This window comes from Eubalaena glacialis, chromosome 1, assembly GCF_028564815.1.
Source record: "Eubalaena glacialis isolate mEubGla1 chromosome 1, mEubGla1.1.hap2.+ XY, whole genome shotgun sequence".
NCBI lineage: Eukaryota > Metazoa > Chordata > Mammalia > Artiodactyla > Balaenidae > Eubalaena > Eubalaena glacialis.
In genome coordinates, this window is record NC_083716.1 from 30,283,098 (window position 1) to 30,300,336 (window position 17,239).

Here is a 17,239-nt window from a genome sequence, read left to right on the forward strand (position 1 = left end):
AGAAGCCTTAGGAAATGCACATGAGGACATGCCCAAGAGAAGAAAGGGGAAACATTTACCCATTGGGTTCTGTCCCCCAGTGGTCAGAGGTTGCCCCCTGGGATATTAACTCCCACATGAGGCATTAACTTCTGGGTTGTGCATCCATGGGTGCCAAGCGGGTTCCCGTGGTGTCCTGTCGTGGTGCCAGAGAAGCCCCAGGGAAGAAACGAAGAAGCGCATCTTCAGGACTGAGGTGGGATGCTGTCAGGTTGCACTGTGTGAAGCTGACCAGAGCCTGCACGGAGCTCATCACCATAGGCATGGCTGGAATGAGAGGTGGGGCCAAGAGAGTTTGAAGAGATGCCCCCATACAAGAAGGATGCTAGATTATTGGGCTCAGCAAGAAAAAAATCTGTGATGAATTAGTGATGTCTGCCATGGGTATGAGAATGGAAGTTTTGCCAAGCCTGCTATTATTTTCTGCCACTCCTCTAGGGTACAAAAACCAGTTTAGCTTCTATATTCTAGAAAAATACTGAATCAGTTAGCTGTGGTCACAAAATTGCTGCATAACAGACTACAAAATTCCAGTGGCATATAAAAATAAACATTTATTTCTCAAGTGTCTGCATGGTTCAGCTGATCCCAGCTGGGCTGAGCTGATCTGGTCTGGTCTCATGCACGTGTCTGTGGTTGGGGCAGCTCTGCTCCAGGTGCCTTTAATCCTCTTCTTGGAAGCCACAGGTTAGTCCAGGCGTGGCCTTCTTATGTCAATGACAGAAGCACAGAGGGCAAGCCCCAATGTGCAGACTAGTTTCAAGCCTCTGACTGCATCACATCAGTAAACATTCCACTGGCCAAGCAAATCATTTGAGCCCAGAATCAAGGGGCAGGGCGGTCAACTCAACTAGGGAGGGAAGCAGTGCAGAGTTACATGGCAAAGTGTGCGGACACGGGGAGGGGTGAAGGGTCAGAGCCAGTAGAATCTACCAAAGATGCCAAAAGTAGACATCGCCTCCCAGATTACCAGTCCAAGGAGCGTCATACAATAAACATTCATGTAGTAAATATTTATTGAGCATCTGCTATGTGCCAGGCACCAAGCTGGGCACTGGGGCTACAATGCCTTGGGTTCATGACCTCTGCCTTCAAGGTCCTAGTGCCCAGTTACTCTCGGAGATAGTTTGAATCAGTATCAGAGGAATGGATTAGCCAAGCTGCTGCCTCCCAGGGTACGGCCTTATAGAACTCAAAGTAGGGGAATAAGATACAAATTAAAAATTGCCCAAAAATAATTCTAACAGGTAAAATGTATTAAGTGCCTATGGAAATGCTTTAGAAATGCTCTACATACCTCGTTTAATCCTCACAATAGCTCTTAGGGGTACAGAATATTTTGTACTCCCATTTTACAGGTGCAGAGACATTACGGATCAGAGTATTCCCTTCTCGCCTGTCTCAGTTTACATTTTATGGATCTCCTCCTTCAGGTCGCATCCTGGGAGCCCAGCTGCCCCAGTATTACCAGGTCCTCACAGCTCCAGCTGTCAAGGTGAGGGGCTCCCCAGCCTCAGGCTGGACCTTGCAGTGAGGGGGCCTCTGCTCCCGAGGTAAGCCCTTCTCCTGGCTGTCTTGCTGTCCCAGGTGCTGGATCAGTGGTTTGAGTCTGAGCCTCTAAAAGCTACTCTAGCAACGGATGCTGTGATTGGAGCCATGACAAGTCCCTACATTCCAGGGAGTGGGTGAGTGTGGCAGGTGAGGTGGGGCAGCAGGAGTGGAGCAGATTCCCCCACGAGAGCGATAACTATCATTCCTTGAGCTCACCCAGTGAGCCAGGCAGGAGCCAAGCACTTCGCACAGGATTCATTTAAGCCTCGAAGCAACATCTGAGAGCCGTGGTTCAGAGAAGGGAAGTATCCCTCCCAAAGTCACACAGCTAGTAAGTGGCAGAGCTGATTTCCAGCCCAAGTTGTCTGACCTCCCCCCAACCCCACCCCGAGTCTTCCTTCTTAGCCACTACTCCCTACTGCTTCAGTAGAAACACCTCTGTCCTGCTTCCTGTGATATCTCAACATGAGTATCTTCTTCCCTATCATCTACCTATCTATCTACCTATCTATCATCTATCTATCTATCTATCTACCTATCTACCTACCTATCTATCTATCTATCTACCTATCTACCTATCTATCATCTCTTCCCTTCCCACAAAGCCCCGTTGCCTGTCCCTCTCCCGCAGATCCTTTCCCTGGCTTCCAGGACTCGCACACACACAGATACCTTCACATGAATGGGAAGCTGCCTTTCTCCTTGTGAGCGGGAGGTGTGCTGACAACCTCATCCGAGAGGGGGCAGTCAGACACAGTGAAGTGTGTAGTTGCGGTATGATTTAATGAGCCCCTATAGGAGCAGGAATGGAGGGGTGTGTGTGCGTGTGTGTTGTGTGTGTGTTTTGTGTGCGTGTGTGTTGTGCGTGTGTTGTGTGTGTTTTGTGTGTGCGTGTTGTGTGTGTGTTTTGTATGTGTGTTGTGTGTGTGTTGTGCATGTGTTGTGGTGTGTGTGTGTGTGTGTGTGTGTTGGGATAGAGGATGCTGCCAAGTCTTGGGCCATTTCCAGTGCACCACCAGAAGATGCAACTAGAAGCTGTCAGTGTGGCTTATCTCTCAAGGGATAAGAGCACACTTTGGAAGTGGTTTTTCAACACACACTAAGCCAGCCCCAAATTCCCCAGGGCCATGGAAAAGTGGGAGTTGGCAGCAGTTGCAACATCTTGGCCAAGATCAACCAGCCAATTTAGATTTTCCAGCTGGGGCCTCTGGTCCTTTTCTCTGTGGGTGTTCAGGAGGCTTAGCTACTGCCCAGTTTGTGAAATGGGCCTTTAAGTCATTTGTTTTTTCATTAATTCTTTCAATAAATATCGATGGAGCACTTGCCTGGGGACTAGGTCTGGGGACGCGGTAGTGAATGGGGTTGAAATCCTAATGGGGGAGGTAGACACAGAGCAAGGAGTGGAATGGAGAGATGTGGGCACTGTGATGGTGGGGCAACGTGGTCCAGGCTCAGAGAAGCCCCCCATGAGGAAGAGATGTTTCAACTGAGACTCTAAGGACAGGAGGAATTAGCCAAATAAAAGAAGAGGGAGGAAGGGGCGTCTAGATTCCGGAACAGCATGTGCAAATGTAGGAGCTGCAAGTGGATTATATGATCTATTCAAGGCACTGAGAGGTTTGGCTTAATAGGAGTGCGGGGTATGGGGGGAGTGTAGGGAGGGACGAGGCTGACGAGCAGGCAGGAGCCCTGAAGGCCAGTTTTGGAGACTGGCCATTGCCCTCAGAGCACCGACAAGCCAGTGAAGGCTTGAAAAGAGCTGAGTGACGGGAGCATAGCTGAGTTTTGAGACTGGGCTCCAGGTTCTACGTGGAGAAAGGTCTACAGGGAAGAACGAGTGGGAGAAGGTGGTCCAATTAGGAGGACGTTACTGCAGCAACTTAAGAAAGAGAAGAGAGTGGCCTGGACCAGGGAGGAAGCAGCAGGGAGTGGGGCCTTGGAAAGTTCCGTGGGAGGCACTCGACGATGTAGGTGGTGAGGGCCTAGTAGGAGGCAAGACTGACACCCAGTTTTCTGTTGGAAACTGAAGGTGCCATTCACTGGGATGGAGAAGACTGATGGAGAAACAGGTTGGGGAATGGGGACAAGGGGATGGGTTTTAGATGCCTGCCCAAAGCCATGCCAGTGGAGATATCTGTGGGTAGCTGGGCATACAGGCTGGCACTCAGGAGAGAGCTGGAGAGGCAGGTTTGGTCATCGCTGCCACATTGTTGGAACCAAAGCTCTGCCCCCAGACGTTTACAGGGGGAGAGGATGCAGAATGGGAAGCGAAGGGCTCTTGCAAGAGTCTCGAGCTTATTTAAAGGATAGTTGGACAGGGCTGGATGGGGGCAGGGAGGGGCTGAAGATACGGGACGGGAAGGACTCTCTGCACCTAGAGCTCTGAGGAGATTAAACCCCACCTCCAGCCACTGATTCTGATGATCTGTCCTCAGGTATGTGTTACTCCATCACGTGATGGGGGGTCTGGAGGGGATGCGGGGGGCCTGGGGCTACGTCCAGGGTGGCATGGGTGCCCTCTCCGACGCCATCGCAAGCTCAGCCACTGCACACGGAGCAAGTATCTTCACTGAAAAGGTGAACAGCCCCTCTACCCCACCCCGATTTTTGGCAAGGATCTTAGAATAGAACAAAGTCTCGAAGTTGGAGGGTCCCTCACTTTACTGATGGACGAGGCTGGGCTCAGAATCGAGGAGCTCGGGCTCTGCAGCCTGTACTGCTGTCAACCAGGTCCCAGTTCCTCTGCCTACCCCCTTTGAATTCGCAGCCACTATCCCACATTTGGGCTGAGCCTTTGCATTGGAGGGGTGGGCTAACGCCTCACCAGGAGCTGCAGAAAATCGGGGCCGGGGTTGAGGAGGCTGTGAGTGCCTAGGAGCAGCATGGACAGCGGAAATCCCCCACGACTCAACCTGCATTTCCCTGCCCGGGGATCCTGGGGGCTCCTTCCCGTGGCTTTAGACAGTGGCTAAGGTGCAGGTGAGCAGTGGAGGGCGCGTTCAAGGAGTCGTGCTGCAAGACGGCTCGGAGGTGAGGAGCAAAGTGGTGCTGTCCAACGCGTCACCACAGATCACTTTCCTGAAGCTGACGCCACAGGTGAGGCTGGGGGTGGAGGTGAGATGTCTGCCTGGGGTTGGAATGTGGAGGGATCAAGGGGACCAGGGCTGCATCAGGGTGGGAGATGCGAGTGCCCAGTCTCTCCGCATGTGGGGAAATCTGTCTTCTCTCCTTACCTAACGGGCAGGGAGCAAAGAGCAAAGAAGCCTCACAGGTGAGGTGAAAGGTCTGGGGAGGTGAGGTGACCGAGGCCAGGCAGTTGGCAATTGACAGAGCCAGAGCTAGAACTCAGGTCTGACTTTCAACCCAGAGTTACTTCTACAGCTTTCCTACTATCCTGATTTCTCCCCTCTAACCAGCTCTAATTCCACTGTTTGTGTCAGTGATCTGTTGCCACATGAATGTTGCATAACAACCACACAGCTTCTGGGCATATAACAAGAAATACGGGTTTAGCACACAGAGCGGGAGAATCAGTTGATCCTGGCTGAGTTCAAGGGATCTGGGCTCACTCATGCAGTCCTCCAGCAGCTGCGCGTCACTAGTGGGCCCTGCTGATGGCTGTGGCTAATCCAGCGGTCTCTGTCAGAATGTCCAGGATGACGCAGCTCTGCCCCATGTGTCTCTCATCCCCCGGCACGGTAGTCCAGATCTGGCGAAAGGCAAAATTGAGCAAACTCAATCACGCAAGTGCTTCTGTGTGTATCCTATTTGCTAACATTAGCTTTGTCTCATGGCCAAGCTCAGTCACAGTGGGAGGGCAATAAAAAGAGGTGTGCATACAAGGAGGGTTGGGGACTTGGGGCAGTTTTTGCAATTGATCACACCTTCCCTGTCCCCCAAAGATATGATAATATGTGTATGAGCATGGAGCTCCCAGCGATTTGGGGATTATTCTTGGGGGCAAGGCACCACTTTTTCTGAGTGATTCCACTAATCAAATTCAGCAAACATCAGTTCAAAAGCATCTTGAGACAATTTTGAAATCATCAAGACTTCCAAGAGCTTACAGACCAGAGGTGAAAGACGCTGCAGCCCACGGGCCATATCCATAGCAGGAGCTGGTGTGGGCCGTTTACAGCCAGGATGCTGGCAGACTGCAAAGGAAGAAGTGGTTAGCGCTGAGCGGGAGGGGTCCAGGAGGGCTTCACAGAGGAAGTGGTTTGGCCGAGCTCTGAGGGAGGGAGAGGGTCTCCAGCAGTAGAGATTGAGGGACCAGTCTGAGCAAAAGAGTAAAGCAGCCCCCTTGGGGCCTTGGCCACCCCCAGGGTAGAACTTTCTTCTTTCAGGAGTGGCTTCCTGAGGAGTTTGTGGAGAGAATCTCCCAGCTGGACACCCAGTCGCCTGTTACCAAGATCAATGGTAAGAGGCACACCAGATTGTAGAGCTGTTTCTTTTGAGGTTATCTGAGTGAGAAATCTCCATGTCTGGGAAAGACTGACCTGCATCATCATCTCTATCCCCTGCCCCACAGCCTGCCCCCCAGTTTGAAGGTGAAACACTTCTTCATACTTTTTCTTTCCAGTCCACCATGTGGGTGAGCAGGTGATGGGTAGAGATAGAGGACCCTGGGGGGCTGAGGACACAGGCCTTTGGGCCCTGACCCTCCTCTTTGGTCCCTCAGTGGCTGTCGACAGGCTGCCTGACTTCCTGGCGGCCCCCAATGCTCCCAGGGGCCAGCCGCTGCCCCATCACCAGTGCTCCATCCACCTCAACTGTGAGGACACCCTCCTTCTCCATCGGGCTTTTGAAGACGCCATGGATGGCCTGCCTTCCCACAGGTGGGGGCCCTGGAGACACTTGAGCCCCTGGTTAGAGCACAGGAGGTGTGGTGGGACGGCAGGGACCGCTGCTCATTCACCGCCCTGGCCTGGGAGGGACCAGAGAGCCTGGAGCCTGCATGTCTGGCTGGGGACAGGGGCCTGGAGATGAGGGAGCTCCCCGTGGGTGGTCTGGACTGTCCTGGTGGTCACCGAGCCCGTGCAGGCAAACACCACCATGACCTTACAGAGATCATCGGCCTGGCCCCAGCATCCTCCCATCTCAGGCCTTCATTTTGTCCCGTCATCTCAGAGTGGCCCCCCAGCCCCTTCCCTCGGGCAGGTGCTGCTCTGCAGGCCCCACCCTCTCTCCTCCCCGTGTCCCACGCAGACCTATGATTGAGCTCTGCATCCCTTCCTCGCTGGACCCCACGCTGGCTCCCCCCGGCTGCCACGTCATCTCCCTCTTCACTCAGTACACGCCCTACACACTGGCTGCAGGCAAGGCCTGGGACGAGCAGGAGAGAAACGCTCACGCAGACAGAGGTAAGGAGGGCTAGACCGCCCTGGCTCCACAGTGACAGCCGGCCGAGCGTCCCGAATGGCCTCCTCTCCTCCTGACTGCCCAATTCAGGATTAACACCTGCAAGTTCTATGCCAAGGAGAGAGGAGTGCCCAGGGAAACCTAAATCAACACAGTGAGTAACTGCTGGGGTCAGGCCCTGGGCGAAGAAAGCCAAAGAGACACAGTTCCTGCGCTCAGGTTGCTCACAGACCAGCGGGGGAGACTAATAAACCAATCTCACAGTACAACGGACTGTGGGAACCAAAGGAGGAAGCTGTGAGCCAGACAGACAGGAGAGCTTTCCAAAGGAAGGGACATTTGAGCTGGGTTTTAAAGGATGAATAGGAGTTGACCAGGCAGCAAAGTGCATTCCAAGCAAAAGAAATAACTTGAGCAGAGCAATGAGGTGAAGAAATTTTTGCATGTTCAAGGGGAGACAAGTGTTTAGGGTTGGAGTAAAAAGGTGGGAAAGAGTGGGAGGCTCTACTAGCCTGACACCCATAGGCCTCTGTAATGAATTGTTTATTTGCCTGTGGACTGTTTTTGTTTTTTTGCTTATTGAGGTATAATTTGCATGTGAAGAAATATCCATTTTAGGTGTAGAGTTTAATGAATTTAGTAAATATGCCGAGCTGTACAATCGTAACGCCTCTTCTTTCTCCTAACACCATGTTGTTTCCCTGTGTTTGGCACCCAGTGTGTGATTGCATTGAGGCCTACGCCCCTGGCTTCAAGGGCTCCGTGGTGGGCAGAGACATCCTCACACCCCCTGACTTGGAGAGAGTCTTTGGGCTTCCTGGGGGGGTGAGTACGGGACTGGGGTCTCTCGTCACACTCTCCCTGTACCCCGACTCCCTGGCATGCCCACTCGGCTTTATCTTGTCCCTCCACACCCAGCCTTCAGCAGGAAGAGAGGACAGAGGCAGAGACCACAGCAGAGAGGGGACAGAGACACGGTCAGATTTAGGCAGTGAGGGAGGAGTGAGGGGAGGCAGCACCCGCTGAGCAGGTCACCAGGACTGCGGCCCTTCTGCCTGGATGTCCATGTCAGCCCCTCCCATCTGCCTCTCTTCAGAGAGACCTCCCCTTCCCCAGGCGGCATGTGCTCACACTTCTGTTATCAAAAACTCACTGAGCCTGGAGGCAGGGGGATGGGGCAGGAGGCCAGGTCAAATACAGCAGTGACTAGCTTCGTGTGGCTATTGAGCCCTTAAATGCGGCCAGGCCAAAATGAGATGTGCTTCGAGTATAAAATGCACCCCAGATTGCAAAGACCGAGCACAGAAAAATGTAGCATGTCTCATCAATAATTTTAATACCAACCACGTGTTGAAATGATAATACTTTGGATCTATTGGGTTAAATTAAATATATCATTTAATTGGGTTAAATTAAATATATTATTAACATTAATTTCACCAGTTTCCTTTTAAGTGTTAATGTGGCTACTGGAAAATCTAAAATTACATGTGTGGCTCCCGTTATATATTTACTGGACAGCGCTGGGCCGGATAGAGAGTGAGGGAGGCCAGGCAGTGGGAAGGGAAGGGAAAGGGTGGAGGCGGAAGGCTTGGGCAGGTGGATTGAGAAGTCTTGATAAGTGTGTGTGCAGAGGGCGGGTGGAGGGGACGTAAAGGGTCCACCTGAAGGCCAAGGAGGGGGAGGTGACGCCATCCACGGAGGCAGGGAAGACGGGACAGGAGCCGACTCGAGGGAAGAGGACGAGCTCAGTTTGGGACACGTTGATGGGGCAGGTGAAGGTCATCCCCACGGTGATGTCCAGCAGATGTTGGTCTTCTTGTCCAGACCTGCCCCGCAGGTGTGCCCTTCCCCTTCCCCCACACCTCCTCCCTTCTCGGCTGGTCTGACCCAGGCCAGTGGGGCAGAACCGCGCTCAGCTCCCAGTAGCCATCTGCCATTTACTGTGGCCTTGGAACCCCAGGGCACAAGCTCAGCTGGGTGTCTTGGCCAAAGAAACATGTGCCAGCAGTCAAAATAAATCAACTTCCTCTGTTTTTCAAACAGAGTGAGGGGGATTCATAGCCCACAGCAACATCGTTAAAATCTCCCTCTTCTTTCCCATTCAGTCCCCTTACCCTCTGAAGATGCTCCCTACCCTTCTTCCTTCTTGAAAAATGCCTCTAGGAAACTTCACCCCCAGCCCTGGGACTTGTGCCTATTCTCTCTCTTCCCCTCCTCATTCTGCATCACAAGAGCCCGAGAAAACATCCTGGAAGGAGAAGAACCTTCCTTGGAGAACAGGGGAGGGGAACGGGGTGGAGACTGTAACACTCCTATGTTAACGACCGTGGCCCTGCCTCCTGCAGAATATATTCCACTGCGCCATGGCCCTGGACCAGCTGTACTTTGCCCGCCCTGTGCCCCTGCACTCCAGCTACCGCTGCCCTGTCCGGGGCCTGTATCTCTGCGGAAGTGGGGCCCATCCTGGTGAGTGACCCTCGGTTCCACTACCCTGTGCCGGCATCAAGGGCTGGCAGAGGCTTGCAGACAGCGGAGCAGTGTAAACAAGGGGGGAGGTGAGAGGAAGGGAACTCCCAGGAGAACAAGCCATCTCCCACATTGAGAATTCTCCGGCCACAACCCTTGGGTTAGCTCACCCCCTCCCCACGAGGCCTGGGGATACGTCCCAGTGGAGGCATCTCTCCAAGTTCCCACGGTGGGTTGTGTAAGACCCACGCCTCTAAATTCCCCATCCATATTTGAGACCAGTAAGGATCGGCAAAGTCCAGTTTCTCAATTTTAAAATTCTTCCCCTCCCAGGTCTACTGACCCAACGGAAGCTCATCTCATATAGATGCTTCCTCTGAGCTATGTGGGCCCCGGCCTCCCAGACAGGGTCCATACTTCCATGACTTCCCCTCGAATCTTTAATCCCTCATTCTAGTTTCACGTGCTGGGAGTCTCGCCATCTGGCCCATTGGCTCTCAGGCTGGGGGGTCGGGGGGAGGGGGCCACTTGCTTGGACCAGGCACCTGGCCCTTCCTGCACTGATGCAGGGGAGTCCAGGATCTGTCTTAATAATCATCCCAGGTGGCTCTGATACCCACGGCCCCAGCATCACCCTTCAGGCGTCCCTGCTCTGCTTTGTGGCTGGTGCCTCAGCAAGTCCCATGGTGGGGGCGGAGGGGTGGGAGGGGTGTGAGCACAGCTTTGTTTCATGGGAGACTCCCTTCCAGGAGGAGGTGTCATGGGAGCCGCTGGACGCAATGCAGCTCACGTGGTCTTTACGGACCTCAGGAGCATGTGACCCCCAAACCAACTCTGACCCAGGAAGACGAATTCATCCTTGAGATGTTAAGTCTCCATTGGGTCAGCTTCCCAGGATATGGCTTGAGACAGGCAAGTCCTCAAGGCTCAAGCCACTATTCTAGAAAAAACGTACAAGTTACATTGGGTCCTAGTTAACCTCGCATCTATGGCTTCTTGAATGAACTGGTTTTGTTTTATATCGATAGTTTGCATTTTTCTGTGTATTAGTACAATAGGTAATATGTAATAACCGGATGGGATAAACTTGTCTGGGATACTCAGTAATCTCACAACATCAGCTCCAAACAGTCCGTCTGATCAACAAGCATCCTCTCCACACTGTCGGGCCCCCTCTACCAGCTGATTGAAGGACTGCCCTGGGGAGGCCCAGTCTACTGCTGTCACATTTCTGGCAAACTGTATAAGAAAGGACCCAATTCCCCAATGCCCCACAAAGTCACTCACAGGGGCCTTGGCCTGAGCAGTGCATGCCTCTCAGGCCGTCAAAACCGCCAGAATCAGGCAAACAGCAGTCAGGGTGAGTGCAAGGTGGGTGTAGCTGAGGGCCATCTGGGGACCCACATTCCCAGTTCTGGAGATTCAACCTCTTACTTCCCATGAGAGAGCCATACCTGTCACATCACTAAAATCTTTCCACATAAACCTATGTTATTCTGAAGTGAGTTGGGTTGTCACTTTTGATCAGAAAGTGTCACACAAATGTCCCCGTGGTAATCCAGCTTCTTCCATCCCAGCAGCCAAGGCTGTGGTCCAGAGCCCCCATCAGCAGAGGAGGTGCAACGTTCCCTGGGGCATCACCTCCCTCCGTTTCCTGGGCAAATTTATACAGATTAACAAATACCTGCCTTATTACTTAACCTCGATAAACCCAGATTTGTCATCTGTAAAGGAGTTGTTTTAAAGATCAGATAAGACAATAGATCATGGTTTAGTCCACTATCTGGCACAAGATAAGCATTTGGTACACGGTGGTGGTCTTGCTGCTAATATTGTTGGTGGAGATATTATTATCATTTCTGGATTCTGCAGAAAGCAGTCTTTTTGACATCCTTTTTTTAACCAGGCACCAGATTGAAACCAGCCCACTAGAAGCAGTGTGACCTGGGCAGAGCAGAGCAATCTTTGGGTCCACCAAGCTCTTCCCACAATAAGGTGCTGTCAATCTTGTCCCCTACCCCTGCTTCATGCAGCATTGGTACAACTAAATTTTTGAGCTTGTTGAAAATTTGGTTTTGGTCTGGTTTCTAAGATTTGCTTTTCTCAAAAGACTTGCCAGGGCCCAAGAGGGGGAAAATGTAAGGAAGAAAGAAAGAAGGAAGGAAGGGTGGGAGGGAGGGAGGGAAGAAGGAAAGCTATGGGGTGAGGGCAAGCACATCCATCCCTAACACTCGCTTAAGGAGAGCAGAATTGAATAACAAATAGCAACTTGTGAAATCCCAGGGGCCTGGGGCAGATCGCGTCAGACTTGGTCTTCCAAAATATTATTTTTTTTTGTAAATAAAAGTTACAAATGCTTAGCGTAGGAAAATTTTTCAATATAATAATCAAGAACATAAAACTCAAACCTAATCTTACCTGCAGAGATCATCAGTCACCATTTTACAATATTTCCAGCTAGTCTTAACATAATCGGAATCATATTTTATATTCTACAGGTGGGTTTTACACCTTTCTTTCCTTCATTTTACTTCATGTCATGAGCATTTTTCAGTCTCATAAAAATTCTTTGACAGCATTCTTTTTAATGGCTGCCTAATATTCTCTTGTAAGGGTTATACCATGACTTACTGGGCTGACCAAAAAGTTCATTCAGATTTTTGTATGCGCGTACAGACAAACCCGAACGAACTTTTTGGCCAGCCCAATATTTGGGGCCATTGAGTGCAGTCTTGGCCTTGATTGCTAAATAGCACCAGCCGAAAGCTGGAAAGCCTCTCTTTTGTCATGTCCACTCCAACTCGAATGACTCACTCTCACACCTACCAGGGTGCAGCTGCGTTCTGGCAAACATTCCCTCTGAATGAAGGAGGAGGAACTTGGCTCCAGGAGGCTGGGGGGTGTGAAAGAGCAGTGTTAGCAGTGAGGGGGAGAAGTTCCCGCTGTTTGGTGACTTCCTGTCTCTGTCTCGCATCTCTGGAAGATAACATTTGGTTCCAACTGAGATACAGGACCGGGTCTGGCCCAGTGGGGTGCCTCGGCCCCTGCATGCCCCCTGCATGCCACCCAGCTGAGCAAGGAGATTGAGCTTTCCCAAAGTGATGACTGAGAATTGGCCGTGGATCGGGCGATGGGTCCCCTGCTGACTTCAGAATGTAAAACTCTTACAAGGATAAATAAGTCAGTGCCATATTGTTACCTGATTTACAGTTGCCTGTTTCCCCAAAGCAGTAGGGAACACTCCCTCTGAGGCACCATCATGCACACGTGAACCTCACCTGGTTAAGTCATTAGGCACCGTGGCCAGCCCCTCCTGCTCTGACGGTCCCTGGGTGAAGGTCCAGAGTCTGGGTGAGATGTGAGGTTTACAGCTCTGGGAGGGATTCGGGGATCCTAATGGGAGGAATGACAGATGTGGCTGGCCAAGCCACCTGCGGGCCTTGTGAATGTGCATTTTTCTGACACATGTTCTGTTTGCAAAGCATTTGACCATGCCGAGTTCTGTGGGACACTAATATGACTCCCGTGGTAAAGGCAGGGATGCAGCAGGGAAAGAGGCTTGCCCGAGCACAGGGTGGCATTCTGTGGAGGAGTGGGAAAACACATGGCATAGAAAGGAACACAAAATGCAAAATAAAGAGAAATGCAAATATTTTTCAGCAAGTCTGAAAAAATATTTAACCTCACCAGGAATCAATTAAAGTCAAACAATCGTGTTTTACCTATAAAATTGAGAAAAATTATTTATAATAGAAAATTACCAGGGTGGGCAGAAAAGACACTCTAGTACACTGTTGGCGGCAGCATAAATTTAAATTTAATAATGAGACTCAAAAGTCAACATCCAAAAGCCAACCCATTTGGTAGGTTATTCAACATCTTGTCATTTAGCCTAAGGAAAATATCAGGAATGTCCCCAAGGATTTAGGTACAGACATTCATGTAGTGTTATTAGCAATGGCAAAATATTAGGAACAGCTTAAACATCCCCAAATAGAGAATTAGTTAAATTAATCATGGTAACTGCATGTGATGGAATATCAAACAACAATATTTTTTAAATCATGTTTTTGAAATTACTTTTTTAATCGCATGGAAAAAATGCTAATAAAAAGTAAGATACCGTGGGATCCCAATTTTGTTGATAGAGATAGAGATATATAAAGATAGATGTCTTTCTTTCTCTCTAATATATATGTAGATATTACATATGTATATATACGGGAGATATATGTATATGAGAGAGATTTGTATGGTATATATATCATACATACACATACAGAGAGAGACACACTGAGAGAGACAGAGAAAGAGAGACAGAGAGAGAGAAGAACAGAAACAGACAAAGAGGAAAGAACCTAGTACTCCCACATGTAAGCAATAGCCTGAAGTCTTGCTGGCCGCTTGGTGGCAGTTTGGAAAGTGTTCCTTACTATCTTCTTATAACCTATCTTAGTTTAAGAATAAGCCCATAATAAATGCTTGGGGCTTTGAAATTTTGTTTGAAAAGATGAGCTAGGTGTAGTCTGAATGATTTGTGAATTACTTATGCATTAATGTATATTTATTGACCATAAATCAGAGGATTTCAGACAGGGTCTGGGTCTTAGATTTCCTTAGTGGAAGGCTGGGGATCTCCATCACCTGGAGTTCCCTCACATCACAAGGGGAAGGACAGCAGACTGTCAGTGTTTCCACAGCCCTGCAGAAACCCTGTGTTCTTGTAAGGAGGCTACAGAGGTGAACCCAAACCAGGACTTCCTTTGTCTTTTTCTGAAATTATATCAGTTCTGTTATACATGTTGTTGGATCAGCCACACTGCAGCTGGTTAGATATGTCTTTGAATAATAAGAGAATTGGAAGATGAATTAAATGATAGTGAACAAACGACGTTTGCTTGGTAGCTTGATGTGCAGAACTCTTCCAAAACGATGGGTCTCTTAAAAAAAAGTAATAAAGAGGGTTGCCGATAGTGAAAAAGCATTAGAGCCAGACCTACACTTTCTCCACTGTGCCCTTCCTCCAGTCTAATCTTTCAGGAGCTCTGGAAGAAGTGCGGGTCTGGCTCAAATGTTGTCGTGCATAATGGGGATGATGATGGCTTCCTCACAGAGGGGATGTGAGGATTCTATATAGAAACATAGCCCATGGAAATATGCACACCCTACGACCCAGCAATGCCACTCGCACAGAGATTTCCAACAGAAGTGCTTACAGGTGTTCACCAAAAGGTACATAATACACTGCTCACAGCAGCACCATTTGTAACACCTCCAAACTGGCGACAACTCAGTGCCCGTCAACAGTGGAACGGATAAGCAAATTGTGGTATATTCACACAAGGGAATCCTGTTCAGTCATGAGAACGAACAACCTAGAACCACATGCCACAGCACTTTGTTGAGCCAAGAAAGCCAGACACAAAATAATACAGGCTGTAGGACGCCGTTTATAAAATGTACAGAAACAGGAAGAGATCGTCTATGCTGTTAGAGATTCACCTTTGAGGGTGTAGGGACTGGAAGGGAGCTTGCGGAGGGCCTTGGGGTGCTGGTAATATCCTGCTGTTTGATCTGTGGGATGGTTACACGGGTATGTTCGGTCTCAAACAAATTCATCGAACTCTCCACTTTGGATGTTGCAGATTTCTGTGTGTATATTATACTTTAAGAGAAAGTTAAAAAGAAAACTAGCTTGGTGCAAAGTCATATTACTTGTTAACGTCATTGCTGTAAAGCTCTTACTTACTGGCAAAGCCCTAGGTCTGAGTCTAGATGGGGATGATGGTGAAATGAAGAAAAAGAGAAAGAAAGAAGAACAGGGAAAGGACAAGAGGGATATGGTGGGCAGACCCCCAAGGTGCCCCCAACCCATGATCTCTGCTTCCTTGTGTCCATGCCCTTGTGTGACTCTCTCCCCTTGAGTGTGGGCAGGACCTGTGACTTGATTCTAACCAACAGACTATGACAAAGGTGATAGGATGTATGTGATTATGTCACAAAAGATGGTAGCGCCCATCTTGCAGGAATCTCTCTCTCCTGGGCTGACTGTGAGGAAACAGGTGGCCACACTGGGAACCCCCAAATGGAAAGCAGCCTCTAGGACCTGAGAGCAGCCTCCAACCAACAGCCAGCAAAAAACAAGCTCTCAGTCCTACAACCTCAAGGAACTGAATGCTGCCAACAGGCATGTGAGCAGGGAAACGGATCCATCCCCAGTCGAGCCTCCAGAGGAGAGCCTCCAGTGCAGCCCTGGGCAACATCTTGATTGCAGCATTATGAGACCCTAAGCAGAGGATTCAGCTAAATCTGCCTAGAGTCCTGACCGGCAGAAACTATGGGATAATAAATGTGTATTAAGCTGCTAAGTTTGTGGTAATTTGTTACACAGCAATAGATAGTACAAGGAAGGGCAAACAGCCATGCACATGGTGGGTATAAAATATGTCTGATGATATGAATGGAAATTGTGACCCTACATTTCAAAGTATTTCTATTTAAGGTGACCCTGTGATCTAGATGTCCCTCCTGTAATGGCTGGCCATTTGTCCCCCAGCAGGGCTAAGCTTGGAGTCTGCCATCACTGAGGTCATCACTCAGACACACCTGGGCATGGATCCTGGCTCTCCTGCCATTTGACCTTGGGAAAGTTCCTTAACACCTCTGAGTCTCAGTTTTTTTTGACTGGTGGGGATAGTGATGTTTTGCCTGGCACAAGGCACACAATGAAGACTAGGTTTCTTCCTTCCTTGGAAAAAGACATGTTACTGCACGCAGAAACAGAAGGTCAGACAGAGTGAAAGGAAGTCTGGAACATTCTGGGCCCACCTGAAGCAGATGAATGAAATTAAAGTTACCACATGAAGAAATGGAGCAAGAGACCTTCTAGTTTCAGGTTTGGCGATCCCTCAGACAGAGGACCCCCAAGCCAGGAGCTTCCATCCTGGGACAGCAGCACATACACACAGACCTCTACAATAAACTGCACCAACTCAGACATACAGATCAATATATCAGAGCAAGAGAGAAGGAAGCAGGCAGGGCAGTTTGCCAAAGGCAGATTCTGTGCGTGGGCTGTTGAGCTGAATTTCTGGTCCAATAAATCAATCTGCCTTAAAAGAGCTCTTCCAAGTCCATGACTGTAATTGGAGCTACCTTCCTCACGGGCTGTTTGTTATGTTCAAGGTCAGGTGACAAGTACAGGTCTTCAGAGTCACACATAGTCACTCTTTACCTGCCTCTGGAAAAACTCTGCAATATCTGGAGAATCAGCTAAGAGCTAGTCTGTCTGCAGGTGGTTGAAAAGTTGGGAGAAATAGGGTTGGGTTAACCCCTGATTTCTCTCCTTATTGGATCTCCAGGCCTCACTTCAACATTCTCACTAGGATGCCTCCCCTAAAACCAACATCTCCATTAATTTGCTATTTGCTGAGTCTTGCTGTAGCAGAGATACCTGGGCACCAGCCCAAAAAAGAATCAGATAATAATAACGGTTGCTGTTTATTGAGACCTGATTCGGTGCCAGCCAATGCACCAACCATGCATTTCACATGTGTTACTTCGTTTAAATCCACAACGAACCCGAGAGCCAATTCCACTGGATGTCTGTTTTCACAGATGAGAAACAAGCCCAATGAAGTTAAATAGCTTGCCTAAGGTCACAAAGCTGGGAGTTGACACAGTCAAGATTAGAAGTGAGGTCTTTCTGACACCAAAAGCACTTTCTAAGCAAGAAGCTACACTCTGGATCCGACTAGTAGATAACTGGTTGTATCATCATCAAGTCTCACTCATTGTTGGCCTACTTATGTGAAGGGCT

General features: G+C 49.6%; 1 protein-coding gene across 3 annotated transcripts in view; it reads left to right on the forward strand.

The window, feature by feature from the left end:
• The window catches only part of PYROXD2 (pyridine nucleotide-disulphide oxidoreductase domain 2), a 31,609-nt gene extending 15,068 nt beyond the window's left edge, over positions 1 to 16,541 (forward strand). The window contains exons 7-16 of one of the 3 annotated variants that reach the window (XM_061208762.1): positions 1,473 to 1,534; positions 1,627 to 1,724; positions 4,026 to 4,167; positions 4,552 to 4,686; positions 5,937 to 6,009; positions 6,272 to 6,428; positions 6,799 to 6,953; positions 7,670 to 7,776; positions 9,300 to 9,420; positions 15,977 to 16,541. In XM_061208762.1, coding sequence (XP_061064745.1) covers positions 1,473 to 1,534; positions 1,627 to 1,724; positions 4,026 to 4,167; positions 4,552 to 4,686; positions 5,937 to 6,009; positions 6,272 to 6,428; positions 6,799 to 6,953; positions 7,670 to 7,776; positions 9,300 to 9,420; positions 15,977 to 16,059 — 1,133 coding nt within the window. In that variant the 3' untranslated portion in view covers positions 16,060 to 16,541. Of the gene's footprint in view, positions 1 to 1,472; positions 1,535 to 1,626; positions 1,725 to 4,025; positions 4,168 to 4,551; positions 4,687 to 5,936; positions 6,010 to 6,271; positions 6,429 to 6,798; positions 6,954 to 7,669; positions 7,777 to 9,299; positions 9,421 to 10,169; positions 10,922 to 15,976 lie in introns of those variants that run through there. The other 2 variants (XM_061208820.1, XM_061208898.1) reach the window with 2 other exon arrangements.
• The last annotated feature ends 698 nt before the right edge of the window (positions 16,542 to 17,239 follow it).